We start from the raw sequence: 14,438 nt of genomic DNA on the forward strand, positions 1-14,438 counted from the left end.
CAGAGGAGTAACACTGAAGGACAGTGTCTCACAGTGTCTAGTGTGTAGGAAGAGTAATATATAGTCAGAAAGGGGTGGGTTTGAGCTGAATCATTGTCCTGCAAAAAGTATCAAAGGTAATGTGCTAATCATTGTCCGTAAGATTAGCACATTACCTTTGATACTTTTTGCAGGACAATGATTCAGCTCAAACCCACCCCTTTCTGACTATATATTACTCTTCCTACACACTAGACACTGAGAGACACTTCAGTGTCCTTCAGTGTTACTCCTCTGAAGATGCCTGCCACAGCTGCTGGCGAAATGTCAGGAAAGAAAATACCAAGACCACGGTTACACAGCCCGGATAACCTACAAGAACCAATGAACTCTGACCGTGAAAGCCTTCGACAATATCAGCCTTGTGCTGTCATGGTTTTTCAAAGCTGCCACATTCTTTCTGTTTGGCTGTTTCATTTATAGTCCAGTCTTATAAAGGGAAGGGGCTGTGCCTCAGTGGCAGAGCATCTGCTTGGAGTGTAGGTCTCCGGTTCAGTCCCCAGCATTGCCAGCTAAAAGGATCAAGTGGTAGGTGATTTGAAAGCCCTCTGCCTGAGACCCTGGAGAGCCACTGCCAGTCTGAGTAGTCAATACTGACCTTGATGGACAGAGAATCTGATTCAGTATAAGGCAGCTTCATGTGTTCATTAAACTGACTGAAGCCCCATTCATTTCAATGAGATATACTTCTTAGTGCCTAAGGGAATGGTTGCATGTTTACTTGGAAGTAATCCTCGGTGTGAGTCCAGGCTTACTTGCATGTAAGTGTGACTCTTAGGCTGGATTTAATGTTGGATTCAATTTGTGCCCAATCACTAAAATGCAGCCCAGCTAACAAACCTGTGCCAATGGTACCATTCCTCAAATCATGTACTTCAGGGGCTGCCTAAGCATTCTTTCTTTGATTATGGGAAATCGAAAAGGCAGTTTAAAGGGTTTTTAATGTAATTATAAATGTTTCATCATTTTGTCTCCTCTGAAAGTATAACACATGAGAGGTATTTACAAGCAAATATGGAAATGATTGCAGAATACGATCATATTTGAAAATTACTAGCATTATAAACCTGTAACCTACAGTTTGGGGAATACAGTCAAGGGAAGACTACCTTATAATTACCAACCGGCATTTCATGAGCAGAAGTGAGTGCTGTCTGTGTTTCTTTTTCAGGATGCAGAGGAGGGGATCTGCCACACAGGATATTAAGGTGGCATTATCAAAAGAAGACCCAAACCCACCTAGGGAAGCAACGGTGCTACCCAATCATGTTTATTCAGAAGTAAATCCCACAGTTCTTGATGGGGTTGGTTCAAAGCAAGTATGCACAGGATTGCCTCCTTAAACCTGCACATTGAAGTGGACCACCACACGGAACCATCCAGTAGGAATCTGTCCTGTACAAGAATTCTTGCTCACCACCTCCCTCTTCTTTCCCGGTGGGCTTCTGCAGGAGAGCACACATACCCCAGTTCAAACGGGGCCAGTTTGAAATCCACAAGAATCCTGTCTACTTTCAGTTTATTTTGTCTTCAGGAACACAGGAAGAGGGAGCAGGAGAGCCAGATGCCCTGGGGCAACCACAGACCAGTTGGGCAGGAGAAGAACCATGCAGGGGAAAGGGGGCTTACTGGTCCAGCCGAACCCCTTTTCGGTCCGCACAAACCCCAAACCCCACTGGCCCAGTTCTGGCCCCTTTCCACCAGCTGGCTTCCCAGCCAACTGATCTCCATCGCTGTAGGGGCCGCCCACCCTCGCGACATCCGGATCAGAGGCCCTTCCTGCAAGTTTGGTTGCGTAACCCCACCACCACCCCCCAGCAAGCCCCATCCCTTCCACAGCAGGTCAGCACAGCCCCTGGGGGGTGCAGGGGGACGGGGCACCAAGCGAGAGATCCAGCTGGCAGTCGGTGGGCTCGGGCGACTGGGGCCCGGTGCCCGGGCAGGGCAGGGGGGCTGGGGTGTGGGGGCTGCCGGCCGGGCAGGCAGAGGGCAGGCGCCGGGGCGGCGGGAGCGGGTCGTGGCGGCAGGAGAGGAGCTCGCGGGTGAGGTTGGCCGTCTCCCGGGGCGCAGAGGGGCCGCGGTGGCCGCAGCCCAGCAGGCCGGAGAAGACCTTGCGGAAGTCGGCGTTGCAGGCGTAGATGAGCGGGTTGAGCGAGGAGTTGGCCCAGCCGACCCAGGCGAAGACGTCGAAGGTGGCGTCGCTGACGCAGGGCGGGCCGGCGCCGTCGCGGCCGGGCGGGCAGAAGGGCGCCAGGCAGTTGAGCACGAAGAAGGGCAGCCAGCAGCCCACGAAGACGCCCACGAGGAGGGCCAGCGTCCGGAGCACGCGCGCCTCGTGGCGCGGCGCGGCGCGCGGCGGGGCCGTCGGGGTCCGGGGGCCGCCGCGGCAGCGCCGGGCCCGCTCGGCCGCCCGCTCCAGCGAGGAGATGCGCCGGATCTGGCCCCGGGCGACGCGGTAGATGCGGCCGTAGGCCACCAGCATGACGGCCCCCGGGATGTAGAAGCTGACCAGCGACGAGGAGAGGGCGTAGGCGCGGTTCAGGCGGGCGTCGCAGCGCCGGGCCGGCGGGGGCGCGCTGCCGTCGCGCGGGGCCGCCGCGTCGGGGCGGCGGTGCCAGTCGAGCTGGACGGGCAGGAAGGAGACGGCGAGGGCCAGGGCCCAGGCCAGGGCGGCGGCGGCCAGGGCCCGGCGCGGGGTCATGCGGCGCTCGTAGCCGAAGGGGCTGCACACGGCCCAGCAGCGGTCCAGCGCGATGGCGCACAGGCTGAGGATGGAGGCGGTGGAGCAGAGGATGTCGAAGGCCACCCACACGCGGCAGAAGGCGCCGAAGGGCCAGTGGCCCGCCACCTCGGCCGCCGCCTTCCAGGGCATCACCAGCAGCGCCACCAGCAGGTCCGACACGGCCAGCGAGGCCAGGAAGACGCTGCTCACCCGGGCGCGCAGCCGGCGGCAGCCCACGAGGGCGGCGCACACCAGCCCGTTGCCCAGCAGCGTCCAGGCCACCAGCAGCGACAGCGCGCCGCCAGCCGCCACCGAGCCCGCGCCCCACGCCGGGGGGCCCGGCGACGACGCAGACCCCGACGCCTCCCAGCGCCACGCCGTCGGGGACCCGCCGCCGCCGCCGCCGCCGCCGGGCTGCCAGGGCGCCGTGGCGTTGGGGGCCCAGGGCGACGGCAGCATGGCCCGCCGCGGCCCCAGCGCCGCCCGCCCCATCGCCTCAGGGCTGCCGCGCGCGCCTGCCGCGCCGCCCCTCGCCCCCGCCGCCCCCTGCCCGCCTCTCAACGCGGCGGCGCCCCCCGCCCCGCCCCGTCCAGCTCTCGCGGCGGCGGCGGCGGCGGCCAAGCGTCGTCGGGCTGCCCGGGCGGGTCCCGCGACGCCGCCCGCCCGCCCGCCCGCCCGCCGACCCCCAGCGCCGCCGCCCGCCTCTCCCGCGCAGCGCCCGGCGCGCCTCTGGCGGGCGGCTCCGGCAGGCGTCGGGCAAGCCTGCCTGCGCAGCGCCGCCCGGCCGAGCCCTCCTGGCCGCGGCCGGCAGCAGGGGGCCGGGGGAGCTCCGCGGGGCGGGCCAGGCGGCCGCCTTGCAAACGGCAGCCCCGCCCCGCCCCGCCGGCAAAGGACGGCGGACCTCCGGACGCGGCCCGTCCCGCGCGCGCCCCGGGCCCCGGCCAGCAGCCGCCTGGCCCGCCTGCCTGCACGGCGCCTCTGCCGCCCGAGCAGCTGGGCTCCGCTCGCTCGCTCGCTCTCGCCCGCCTGCCTCGGGGTGGCCGGCAGCAACCCGGGGGGGAGGGCAGGCCGGAGAGGGCCGGTCCGGCCGGTGGGAAGAAGGCCCCCGGTCGGACGCGGCGGCTGCCCACCAGCCTGTGGCCCTTTTGGCACCGTCAGCTTTGAGGCTCGCTCGAAGCCCTTTTTTAAAATGCGACCTTAACGATGCCTTCCCACGGTCCCCACGCCAAAGGAGAAGGTCCACTCCCCCCACTCCCCGACTCCTTTGTTCCTGTTTGCATCGCCGTTAGCATACGCATAGCCATCGCGCCTCTGTTTTGCATGCTTCCTTGAGGGGGTTTCTTCCCGGCAAACGCCAAAGGTCGCCTCGGCTTCGCGGTCACTTCCGAAATGACGGTTCAGCAAATTTTTTTAAAATATGCGGGGCACTTCTGCCTGGAACCAGCTGCTAATTACCATGCAAAAATGGCCTGTGCTTCCCTCCCCCCCTTCAAGCACCATCCCCCAGCCTCTTCAGCCCCCCGTCTTCAGCCCCTGTGTCACAACTCTTGGGTGGGGGGTGTTCTGGCTGCTTTCTGGAAGGACCCACCAGGCTTACCAACCCCCAGGTGGAGCCCGGAATTCTCCTGGAATTGCAGCTGATCTCCAGGCTACAGAGATCACTTCCCTTGGAGGAAATGACAGCTTTGGAGGGTGGACTGTGTGGCATCCCATCCCACTCAGCTCCTTCCCGTTTCAGTTTCAGTCACCTTTATTGACATGATGAGCTCCTTCCCCTCCCTGAAACCTCCCCCCCCCCAAACACTGCCCTTGAATCTCCAGGAATTTCCCAACCCAGAGATGGCAACCCTAGTAGCTACTTCTATGGCCTTCTATGCTTGGCTGCCTTTTCTGCCTCCCCTGTTAATAACTCACCATCCTCTCCACGCAGTGACCTGATCCCGTACCTTTATCTTCCTTTTGTTATGGACATAACCAAAAAAACCTTTTTTGTTGTTTTTAACTTCCCTGGCTAGCCGGAGCTCATTCTGCACTTTAGCCTTCCTGACTTTCTCTCTACATGTGCTGGCTCTTTGTTGATTTCTCCCTTTTCCCATTTCTTGTACATGCCCTTCTTAAATCCTTTCTCAACCAAAAGTTCTTTGGTCATCCACCCTGGTTTCTTCAAACCTCTATCTTTTTTGCTCCTCGTGGGAATTGATTGAAATTGCGCCTTCAATATCTCCCTTTTAAGAATTTCCCGTCCTTCATGTACTCCCTTCTCATTCAATATTCTCACCCACGGGATCACACCCAGTAGTTCCCTAAATTTATTGAAATCAGCTTTCTTAAAGTCTAGAGTACATGTTTGACTATTTCTTGCTTCTCCTTGACGTGGTTCCTCCTTCCCTTTGGTGGTGGAGATCATTCCTCCAGAGCCCTGACTTCGGGCTCCTCCCTCTCCTGGCTAGAGGATCTTTTGGCTGGCGTTTCATGGTGCTGCCTCCCATGATGCTGCCATCCACCCCTTCATTTCATGTGTCTGGGATGTTCCATGATACAGCCTGGGGGCGGAGGGGGGGAGGTGTGTAAAAGGAAGGTTCATGTTGTGGGAAGGTCCAAGATCTTCCTGCAAGTGACTCAGAAGACCTTGTCCGAACTAGAAGGCTATGCAAAGCTTAAAGCTGTGTAAAGTTGTGTAAGACTTTGGTCTATGAGAAGTCTTATGAACTTCTATGTCTATAAGGGCTGGATAGACCTTAGTGAACACTTCCCAATGCCTGCAAGTATTAATGAGTATTCAGTGCCTCCATTCAAAGGATGGAGAGGTCCATAAGGAGTCTATAGAACCTCCATGTCTACGCAAAGACTTGGAGAAATCTAAGCTCCTACAGTCCATGAGGACTGGTTCACACCAGAATCCACGCAAGGGTCAATGGACTCCAAGAGCTCCCATCTTATGTAAAAGATGTGAAAATCTGCAGGTATTCAGGCTAGACACCCAGTCCCCTTAAGGGCTGAATATCCAGAGAGAATCCTCAGTTTAGGGAGTTCTCCAGTCTTATCAGAAGACTTGTAAATGTTGGAGAAATCTGTAAGTACTCAGAGTACACAACAAGGACTGAATACTTAAAGAGACTTTGTAAGCAAGAAAGTCTTAACCCATATGGCAAGTCTAAGAGCCTCAACCCATGCAAGAATTAAGGTCTGAGAGCCCACATCCCATGCAAGGGATGGAGAGATCCATTCAGGCATCCACCTGTGAGGAACTCCAACTCTTAGCTAGGAAATTCCTTCTTTTATATCTTTCAAGATCAGTATCCTTCCCTACCTTGACAGTATTTGGTTGGATCTGGAGATATACCCTGATACCTGTGTGCATTGCATGTCCTCTGGGCCACAAGTCTTTTGTGCTTACCTTATAAGGATTTCCTGTTAGGTCATTTGCTGACCATAACTATAAACTAAACAGTCAGTTTGTGTCTCTGCTGTGTGTATGTAATGGTTGATTTTACCTGCATTCCCATATTCTGAATCTTATGGTCAGAAGGAATCAGTCCTTTATCTTGTAAGATGTTTCTTTCATTTTGAAACCTTAAAGCTCACATTATATGACTACATTACATCATTAGGTCATAGTTAGTAACACATTACCAGAGTACAGGAGAAAAAGTGAAAAACTCTTTGATGCTGCCTGCGTTTCAGTGGAGAACATCCTGGAAGCCTCCTTGCCGGCTTCAAGGTCACTCTGAATATCCTCAGAAACAAGGGCCTTTCTAAGAGGGCAATCAGTCAAGGACGGATAGGGTTAAAGTGTTTTCTGGCAAGCCATAGCAAAGGAATATTTTGGTTTTGTTCCTTTCTGAAAAACAAGCCTCTGAATTAGGAACTTTAATGGGGAAATTATACAAACTCTCCTGCTCTATACGTTCCTATATCTATATTTTTAGGTTCATGGCTGCAACACTGTTAGGAATGTGCCTGTCCACCCCATTGTTCATATCATCAGAACAGAGCTACAGATAGTTCTTGATCTTATCAAAGGAGTGGGGGTGGTAATTTCACCGCAGGACACCTGTAACCACAATGGGGACATGGCCAAAAGTAAAGGCCTGATTACTCAATCAACTCACTTGGTATCACAGCTTCTTACTTTTTGCAGATGAGGATATTCAATCTGCACATTGTCTCAAGACAGACAAACAGCAGGATGAAATAGCACGGCTCCAACATGTTCACAGTCAAAGCAGCATAGAAGTGCACTCAGATTGGACTTGACATTTCATGGGCAGGATTCCATGTCTACAGCTCAAGAATTCCCACCAATTTTTGTGTCAGCAGTAAACTGCCTCCCGCCTCTGTTTATAAGGGCTGCCCTCCAGGACCTACAACAAGACAGGCCTTCTCAGGTGGATGGCAAAGCTTTTGCATGGGATTGGGAATAATCTGCTGGGAGGGATAAGGGGTTAACCAGCAGCAAGAGCTGACAGGCGAAGAGTGGGCCGAGCCAGAGAGCTGACACTCGGAGCTGAGAGAGACAGAGAAGGGATTCGAGTTTGGGACCCAGCCTGACAGGAGGGCTGTGAGAGGATTCGAAGCGTGGAACCAGCCTGAGAGGAGGCTGAGAAAGTAGTGGAAGCTGGAGACCAGCCAGAGTGGGATGCAGAGCTTGGTAGCAAGACCGAGCGGAAGCCAGACTATACTCTGAGAACCTGAGAGGGGTTCTGTGAAAGCCAGAGCTATTGACAGACACACAACCTGTGGGAGTGACAGGAGTGAGAACTGGGTTAGAGACTGAGGGCCCGTTCTCACGTCACAAGGGGAATGAGTCTCTGAGGTAGAGCTATTCCGGTAGCAGGGAGGTGTGGAGGATTACAGCCACTGAGGTGGGGTAGTCAGAGAGAGAGAGCTGGGCTGGGGACAGAGTTTTGAGAGTCTGAAGCTGCATGGCAGTTTTGAAAGCTGAATCTGAATAGTAGTTCTAAGGGATCGAACTAGAGCTGAAGCTGAATGTGCATAATAGTTCTGAGAGATAGAACTAAGCTTGAGAACTGAAAGTAACTTGAATAAAGGGAACATCTAAGCTTTTTCTCTGAAGTAATCTTGCTTGTATCAATTGAGTTTTCCCTCCAAAATTTCCCCCTTTTCTTAAAAACCAATCTCTGTGAGTTCTCTTTAATAAACTTCCCTGTTTTCTCTGTTTAAGGTGAAAAGCCTCTTGTCTCCTATTTCTCACTGAGGTAAATACAGGTGTGGGACTGGAGGAGAAGAAGGGGAAAAAAATTATCCTCACAAATATACTCAGGCCAACACCTTTTCCCCTCAGCATATACAGCCCGGCTGAGTGAGTGGGATATTGAAGTGGTGGGAAGGGGGGTGCATCATAGCTGCATAATAAAAGACAAGGATAAGCATGGAAATAACTGGATTCACATCATTGTTGCAGGCATGCACAGCTAAGTAACATTAATAAGGACATTAAAGCCCTGCTGGATCAGACCGGTGGTCCAGCTGCCTTTCCACACAGTAACCAACCAGTTACCCTGGAGGGCCGACAAACACATCATCCAACACTGAGCAGTTCATCATTCCTCTTTGCTGTCCCATAAGTGGCAATGCAGGTGAGATAAGACAGACTGGAAGGGCTTACAAAGGGGGGGAATCAATTCAGATGCCTGCCAGTCTGCCTATGGCTTTTAAGCATCTGAGTTTTCTGCTCAGGATTGAGAATAGTCTAGGCAGCCCCTCTCCCCTGAACGGACATTGTCTTTGGGTGATCAGTGACATTGCAATTTGAGACCTATGGGATGCATTCCACAAGCAGATGAGATACAGTTGCAAGGAATCAAGGCTGCCATGCCTGGGATGTGTGGAAACGACAGAGTTAATTGTGGAATTTAATTTGTGCATTTATTCCAGCTTTGTAAAACATAAGTCTGTTATCATGATTCAGACAGTCTTCTCTCTCTCTCTCTGTGTGTGTGTGTGTGTACAATCTTTCTCATTGCTCATATCCAGATGTAAGGTACATTTCACACATGCTTTAAGTGCCCTTATTTACAAAGAGGTTTTTCTACAACTGAAATGATATTTATTGGGGGGCTTCCCATTGAGTTGGAGCTCACCATATATGATTTGTTTAATTTATGGTGTGTTAATTTTTCAGTAAAACCATCTACAAACTTGCTTCTCTTTTACTCAGAACTATTTTAATACTAACCAATACATTCCATGACCTCAAAATCCACAGAAATGACACCATACGTGTTTCTCATGCAGGTTTAATTACAGCTAGCAATTAAAATAGCTGCCTTTTTACGTAGCCACCAGGCTGGAATTGGAGCATTTTCCATGTTGGTGCGTATCTGAAATAGAATGTTTAACAAATATGTACAGTACTCAGAAAGGAACTTCTGTGTTGGCAGTTTTCATATGAATACAGCTGGTGCTCCAAACTACATACACACGCGCAAGATTTCACCTATTGGCCTGAGAAGGAGCCACATGAATCGGTGCCTTGGTTATCACCTGGGTAACTTCTGAAGCCCCACCCTTCATCTTATCTAATCCCGAGGAAGGAGAGGCCACCTGGCATGTGCCCATCGCTCATCTCAACTGTGTAACTTGATCTGCCCAACTGGGATGCAATTTAAGGTAGGTGGGGAAAGTTTCCAGGTGACCATCAAGGTGACACTTGGGTTGAGAGCCAGCATGGTGTGGTGGTTAAGAGCAGTGATTTGGAGTGGTTGAGAGGCAATGTGGTGTAGTGGTTAAGAGCGGTGGTTTGGAGTGGTTGAGAGGCAGCGGGGTGTGGTGGTTAAGAGCAGTGGTTTGGAGTGATTGAGAGGCAGCGTGGTGTGGTTAAGAGCAGTGGTTTGGAGTGGTTGAGAGCCAGCCTGGTGTAGTGGTTAAGAGCAGTGGTTTGGAGTGGTTGAGAGGCAGCGTGGTGTAGTGGTTAAGAGCGGTGGTTTGGAGTGGTTGAGAGGCGGTGTGGTGGTTAAGAGCAGTGGTTTGGAGTGATTGAGAGGCAGCGTGGTGTAGTAGTTAAGAGCGGTTTGGAGTGGTTGAGAGGCAGCGTTGTGTAGTGGTTAAGAGCAGTGGTTTGGAGTGGTTGAGAGGCAGCGTGTGTAGTGGTTAAGAGCAGTGGTTTGGAGTGGTTGAGAGGCAGCGTGGTGTGGTTAAGAGCAGTGGTTTGGAGTGGTTGAGAGGAACCGTGGTGTAGTGGTTAAGAGCAGTGGTTTGGAGTGGTTGAGAGGCAGCGTGGTGTGGTTAAGAGCAGTGGTTTGGAGTGGTTGAGAGGAACCGTGGTGTAGTGGTTAAGAGCAGTGGTTTGGAGTGGTTGAGAGGCAGCGTGGTGTGGTGGTTAAGAGCGGTGGTTTGGAGTGGTTGAGAGGCAGCGTGGTGTAGTAGTTAAGAGCGGTGGTTTGGAGTGGTGGAGTCTGATCAGGAGAATTGGGTTTGATCCCCCACTCCTCCACATGAGCGGCAGGGGCTAATCTGGTGAACTGGATTTGTTTCCCCACTCCTCCACACAAAGCCAGCTGGGTCACCTTGGGTGACCCTGGGCAAGTCACAGCTCTGTCAGAGCTCTCTCAGCCCTACCCACCTCACAGGGTGTCTGTTGTGGGGAAGGGAAGGGAAAGTGATTGTAAGCCGGTTTGAGTCTCCCTTAAGTAGTAGAGAAAGTCGGCATATGAAAACCAACTCTTCTTCTTCCTCTGCTCCACAGTTTACCAGATCTACTTTGTTGGAGCTTTCCTTAAATATGGTACCCAGAGCAGGTTTGGGAGAGGATGAACAGGAAACTGCTCTTTCTTCCTTGCATCTGTCACTGCCCTCTCCTTGTGCTGTTGCTTGTGGGATATTTGCTGTTGCCTTTTTAAATCAGGTAGTGGTTCTATGACTATGGTTTCCTAACACTCTAGCATTTAAAAAGAAACCTGGCAAAAAGCCTGACAGGGGCATGGGAGGGGAAATGGTGGTTGCAAGGGGAAAGCAAAGGCAGAACCCCTGTGCGGAAGCCCCATGGCAGCTATGGACGCCTTTGGATTTGCAGCAGCCGTGACAGCCAAATGGGGGCTCAGCACCTTTGACTCTCTTAGTGGCATCGTGAGGAGGAGGATTGCAGCACAGTGACCAGCATGTGAAGCCACCAGGTCACTTCCTGGATTGTGAGGGGTTTCTCCTTGACAATCAAAACAAAGAGAACGTCGTACTAGCAATGCAAAGTATTCCTCTATACCTAAAGCCCTGAGAAAACCATCAGCTGTATTTGTTTTACTTTGCTCTGTTGTCCTTGAAATATTATCTTACCTAACTGTTAAATATACAAGGAAGGTTAGGGGTCAGAGGTAAGTCTGCAGAGGTCTTCTGAGGACAGCTTGGAGGGATGTGAAAGCTTTGTCTGCTTTGACAGCAGAGCGCACACTGAAACAAACACTTTGGGGCATAGTTTATTCCAAAGGGTCACGTACATCTCATTAATTCAAAGGTTCTTAGGTTTACTCTGAAGGATGAGACTGTGCACACACACCTGCAACCAATTAGCTTATTGGCATCCCAATATATTAATAAGGTACTAGCAAGTCAGTTTGTTTGTAGCAGTGTGAGAGTAAAATGGAATCACAATGGAGCAACTAAGCAGGGAATTTAGCTGCGAATGACTGTGCATTGTATAAACAGATGAAGTTTATTCCCCTTAAAGGCTGCCATTGCAACAACAGATGGAGATACTGACAGGCCTTCCTGAGACCTCTCTCATAGGCGAAAGGGCCCGCCCAAGGGCAGCACTCCTCAGACAGACCCACTGCTGTGTGCACTGAACACGTAGCTGGTCCAGAGGGTGTAACACTAAAAAAAGACCAGCGGCTGGGTGAAAGACTGGGTCGGATCCAGCTAGCTTTTCTGTAGTCCTTTGACCACTAAAAAGGCACTGCTGGGGATCGTGGGACCTGCATGGGCATAAGTCATGCCAAATGGGGGCTTTAATAAGGAGGAGAATTGTCCAGAGATTGTCTGGAACGGGTGGCCTCGAAGGCAAAAAAATGGCCCCTGGCCCCACGCCTAATAGAAAGAGGAAGGGAAAGACAAAGAGGGCCCGGCTCCAGCCCTGACTTCCCAGTGGAGTGAGGAGGGAGGGAGCCAGGTTGCTCCAACTTCTGCCTAGCGCACCCCTACCTGCAACGGTCGCCATCTTGCCAAGCCTAGGTCTTCTTGGGCCAGTTTGTTCATGTGAGATCATGGAAGAAATGTGTGTCTTTGGCAAGAGGAAGGGACAGACTGTGTTACTGTTAAGTGGCAGCAAAGCTGCAAAGAAATTACACACACCCAAATCTGCACATCCAAATCTCCTCCTTCTGGATTCCATAAACTCTCAGTGTCTTGAACAAGCCTGTTTCTCTGTTTCACTCTGCCAGCTCAGTGCAGTAGTTAGAGAATAGGATTAGGGTCTGGGAGACCCAGGTTCAAATCCCAGCTCTGCCACGGAAGCTTGCTGGATGACCTTGGGCCAGTTACACACTCTCAGCCTAACCTACCTCACAGGGTTGTTGTGAGGATAAAATGGGGAGGGGGAGAATGTTTTAAACCACTTTTGGTACACTGAGGAACCATTGGGGAAAAGCGGGGTATAACTGAATACCACCCCCATTTAGCATATTCTTTACAGTCCAGGCCCCCTGGAGCATGCTCAGTCTCTATCAGGATGGGGTGTTTTTTTTGGGGGGGGGAGCAAGGTGTTTTCTTTTGCTCAATTTACAGTGCTATATTTTTATGCGTACCTGATCACTCCCCTGTGTATACACAGATTCGTGTCTGTGGGTGGCTCTATTATGCGGAGTTATCCACACAGGAACCAGTTAGTTTAGAAGAAGAAGAGTTGGTTTTTATGCCCTGATTTTCTCTGCTTTTAAGGATTCTCAAAGAGGCTTGCAATTGCCTTCCCTTCCTCTTCCCACAACAGACACCCTGTGATGTAGGTGGGGCTGAGAGAGTTCTGAGATAACTGTGACTAGCCCAAGGTCATCCAGCAGGCTTCATGTGGAGGAGTGGGGAATTGAACCGGGTTCTCTGGATTAGAGTCTGCTGCTCTTAACCACCGCACCACACCATGTTGGATAGTATCACGTCTAGTGGTGATACTCATTAAATTATGAAGTACTGCCATCTAGTGGATGAGAAGATAATTAATAAAAGCTAGCAAAGCTATGAGACTATTCCAGCGTGCTAATTGGGAGGCCCAAGTGGGAGGGATGCTCCGTTCTGTGCCATTTGTCCTCACCATTTTAATGGAAACTATCGTGCGCAACCTGCTGTGGAGGATTTTTAACCCTTTCCCTCCCTGCCATTAAAAATCCTCCCTCCTATATTTTTTGTTCAAGGGAAAAGACACATTGTCACATATTGCTTGACTATGACCCAGCACGCACCTTCACTGTTCACATGGTCGGTTGTGTTTCAGATGGCCCAGATACACTCAGAAGCATTCTCAGTGACTGCCCCAGTTATTGCAGTTCTTTCCCAAGGAAACTCACCAGTGTTCATTCCTGAGCACCTTTCAGAACAGTAGCCTGTTTGAGCTCACTTTTGGGAGTCACAGCTTAGCAGAAAAATGTGAGGCATTTAAAGATGTATTTTAGTATTTGCATGTTATCCTGTACTTATGGCCTTTGGCTAAAAAAAATAATAATTAAAAGGCATATCCACCTTTCCTGACCCTTAGGAATGGGATATGCACTACACTGAAATAGAGAAGTAAATAACCTCCCCCTCCTAAGCTCTATTTCTATGTGATCCCAGTTCTCTTCACTTGTCCACTGCCACCATCTTGCTTTGTGTAATGCCGGTTCTCTCTCCTCCTCCAGCCGCTGCTGCCAGAGTTGCTTTGCCTTGTCCAAGTGGTGCCAGGCCTAGTGTCAGGGCTTTGGCCTGGTCTCGCTTCCCAGGACCTCTCTGGTGTTTGTGCTTTCAGTTTAGCCCGGCCAAGCACTTGGGCTGAGACTCCAACCGTGGGAATCCTTATCTCCGTCATTGCCAGGCAACGCCGGCCCAGGACCCCAGAAGAGGTGCTTATAGTCTAGTAAACTTTCCTAGGAAAGTATTGCCTGCTTTGCTACACCTGTGAGCGGTCAAGTCTTAAATCTTAGCCTGCTTGTCTTTGAATAAAGCGTTTTACTTCAGACCACACCTGTCTGAGTCCTTTACATAGATCGAGAGGTGGACACCTTAGCTTGACACCTAGCTGAGACCAAGAGAAGGCAATGTGCTGTCACATTCCCATGCTGTCACAATTCCCATTATATGGAACTGGTCAACTGACCGCAATAAATAAATATGAAATATGAATACCTCCTTCTCCCACCTCTTTGCCTATCCCAGAGAGCACCTGCATACCACTGCAATGGAAAGCAGTACCCAAGCCCAGTAGCACCTTAGAGACCAACCAGAGTTTCTGGGTATACGCTTTCAAAAGTCAAAGCTCCCTTCATCAGAAGACTTCATCAGAAGGCAAATGGGATCCTGGGCTGTATCAACAGAAGTATAGTGTCCAGATCAGTCGAAGTGATGGTATCACTTTACTCTGCTCTGGTTAGACCTCAACTAGACTACTGTGTTCAGTTTTGGGCACTGTAATTTAAGGATGTAGACAAGCTGGAACGTGTCCAGAGGAGGGCAACCAAGATGGTGAGGGGTCTGGAGA

At 51.6% G+C, this 14,438-nt stretch overlaps 1 protein-coding gene across 1 annotated transcript; it reads right to left on the reverse strand.

Annotated features, from left to right (window-relative positions):
• Positions 1-1,882: 1,882 nt before the first annotated feature.
• On the reverse strand, positions 1,883-4,065 carry DRD5 (dopamine receptor D5). The gene is made up of 2 exons (XM_056855119.1): positions 4,041-4,065; positions 1,883-3,060 (listed from the first exon to the last, which is right to left on the reverse strand). The coding sequence occupies exons 1-2, from the start codon at positions 4,063-4,065 to the stop codon at positions 1,883-1,885; spliced, it is 1,203 nt and encodes a 400-aa protein (XP_056711097.1).
• Positions 4,066-14,438: the final 10,373 nt, after the last annotated feature.

The sequence above is a fragment of the Euleptes europaea genome, chromosome 9 (assembly GCF_029931775.1).
Source record: "Euleptes europaea isolate rEulEur1 chromosome 9, rEulEur1.hap1, whole genome shotgun sequence".
Lineage (NCBI taxonomy): Eukaryota > Metazoa > Chordata > Lepidosauria > Squamata > Sphaerodactylidae > Euleptes > Euleptes europaea.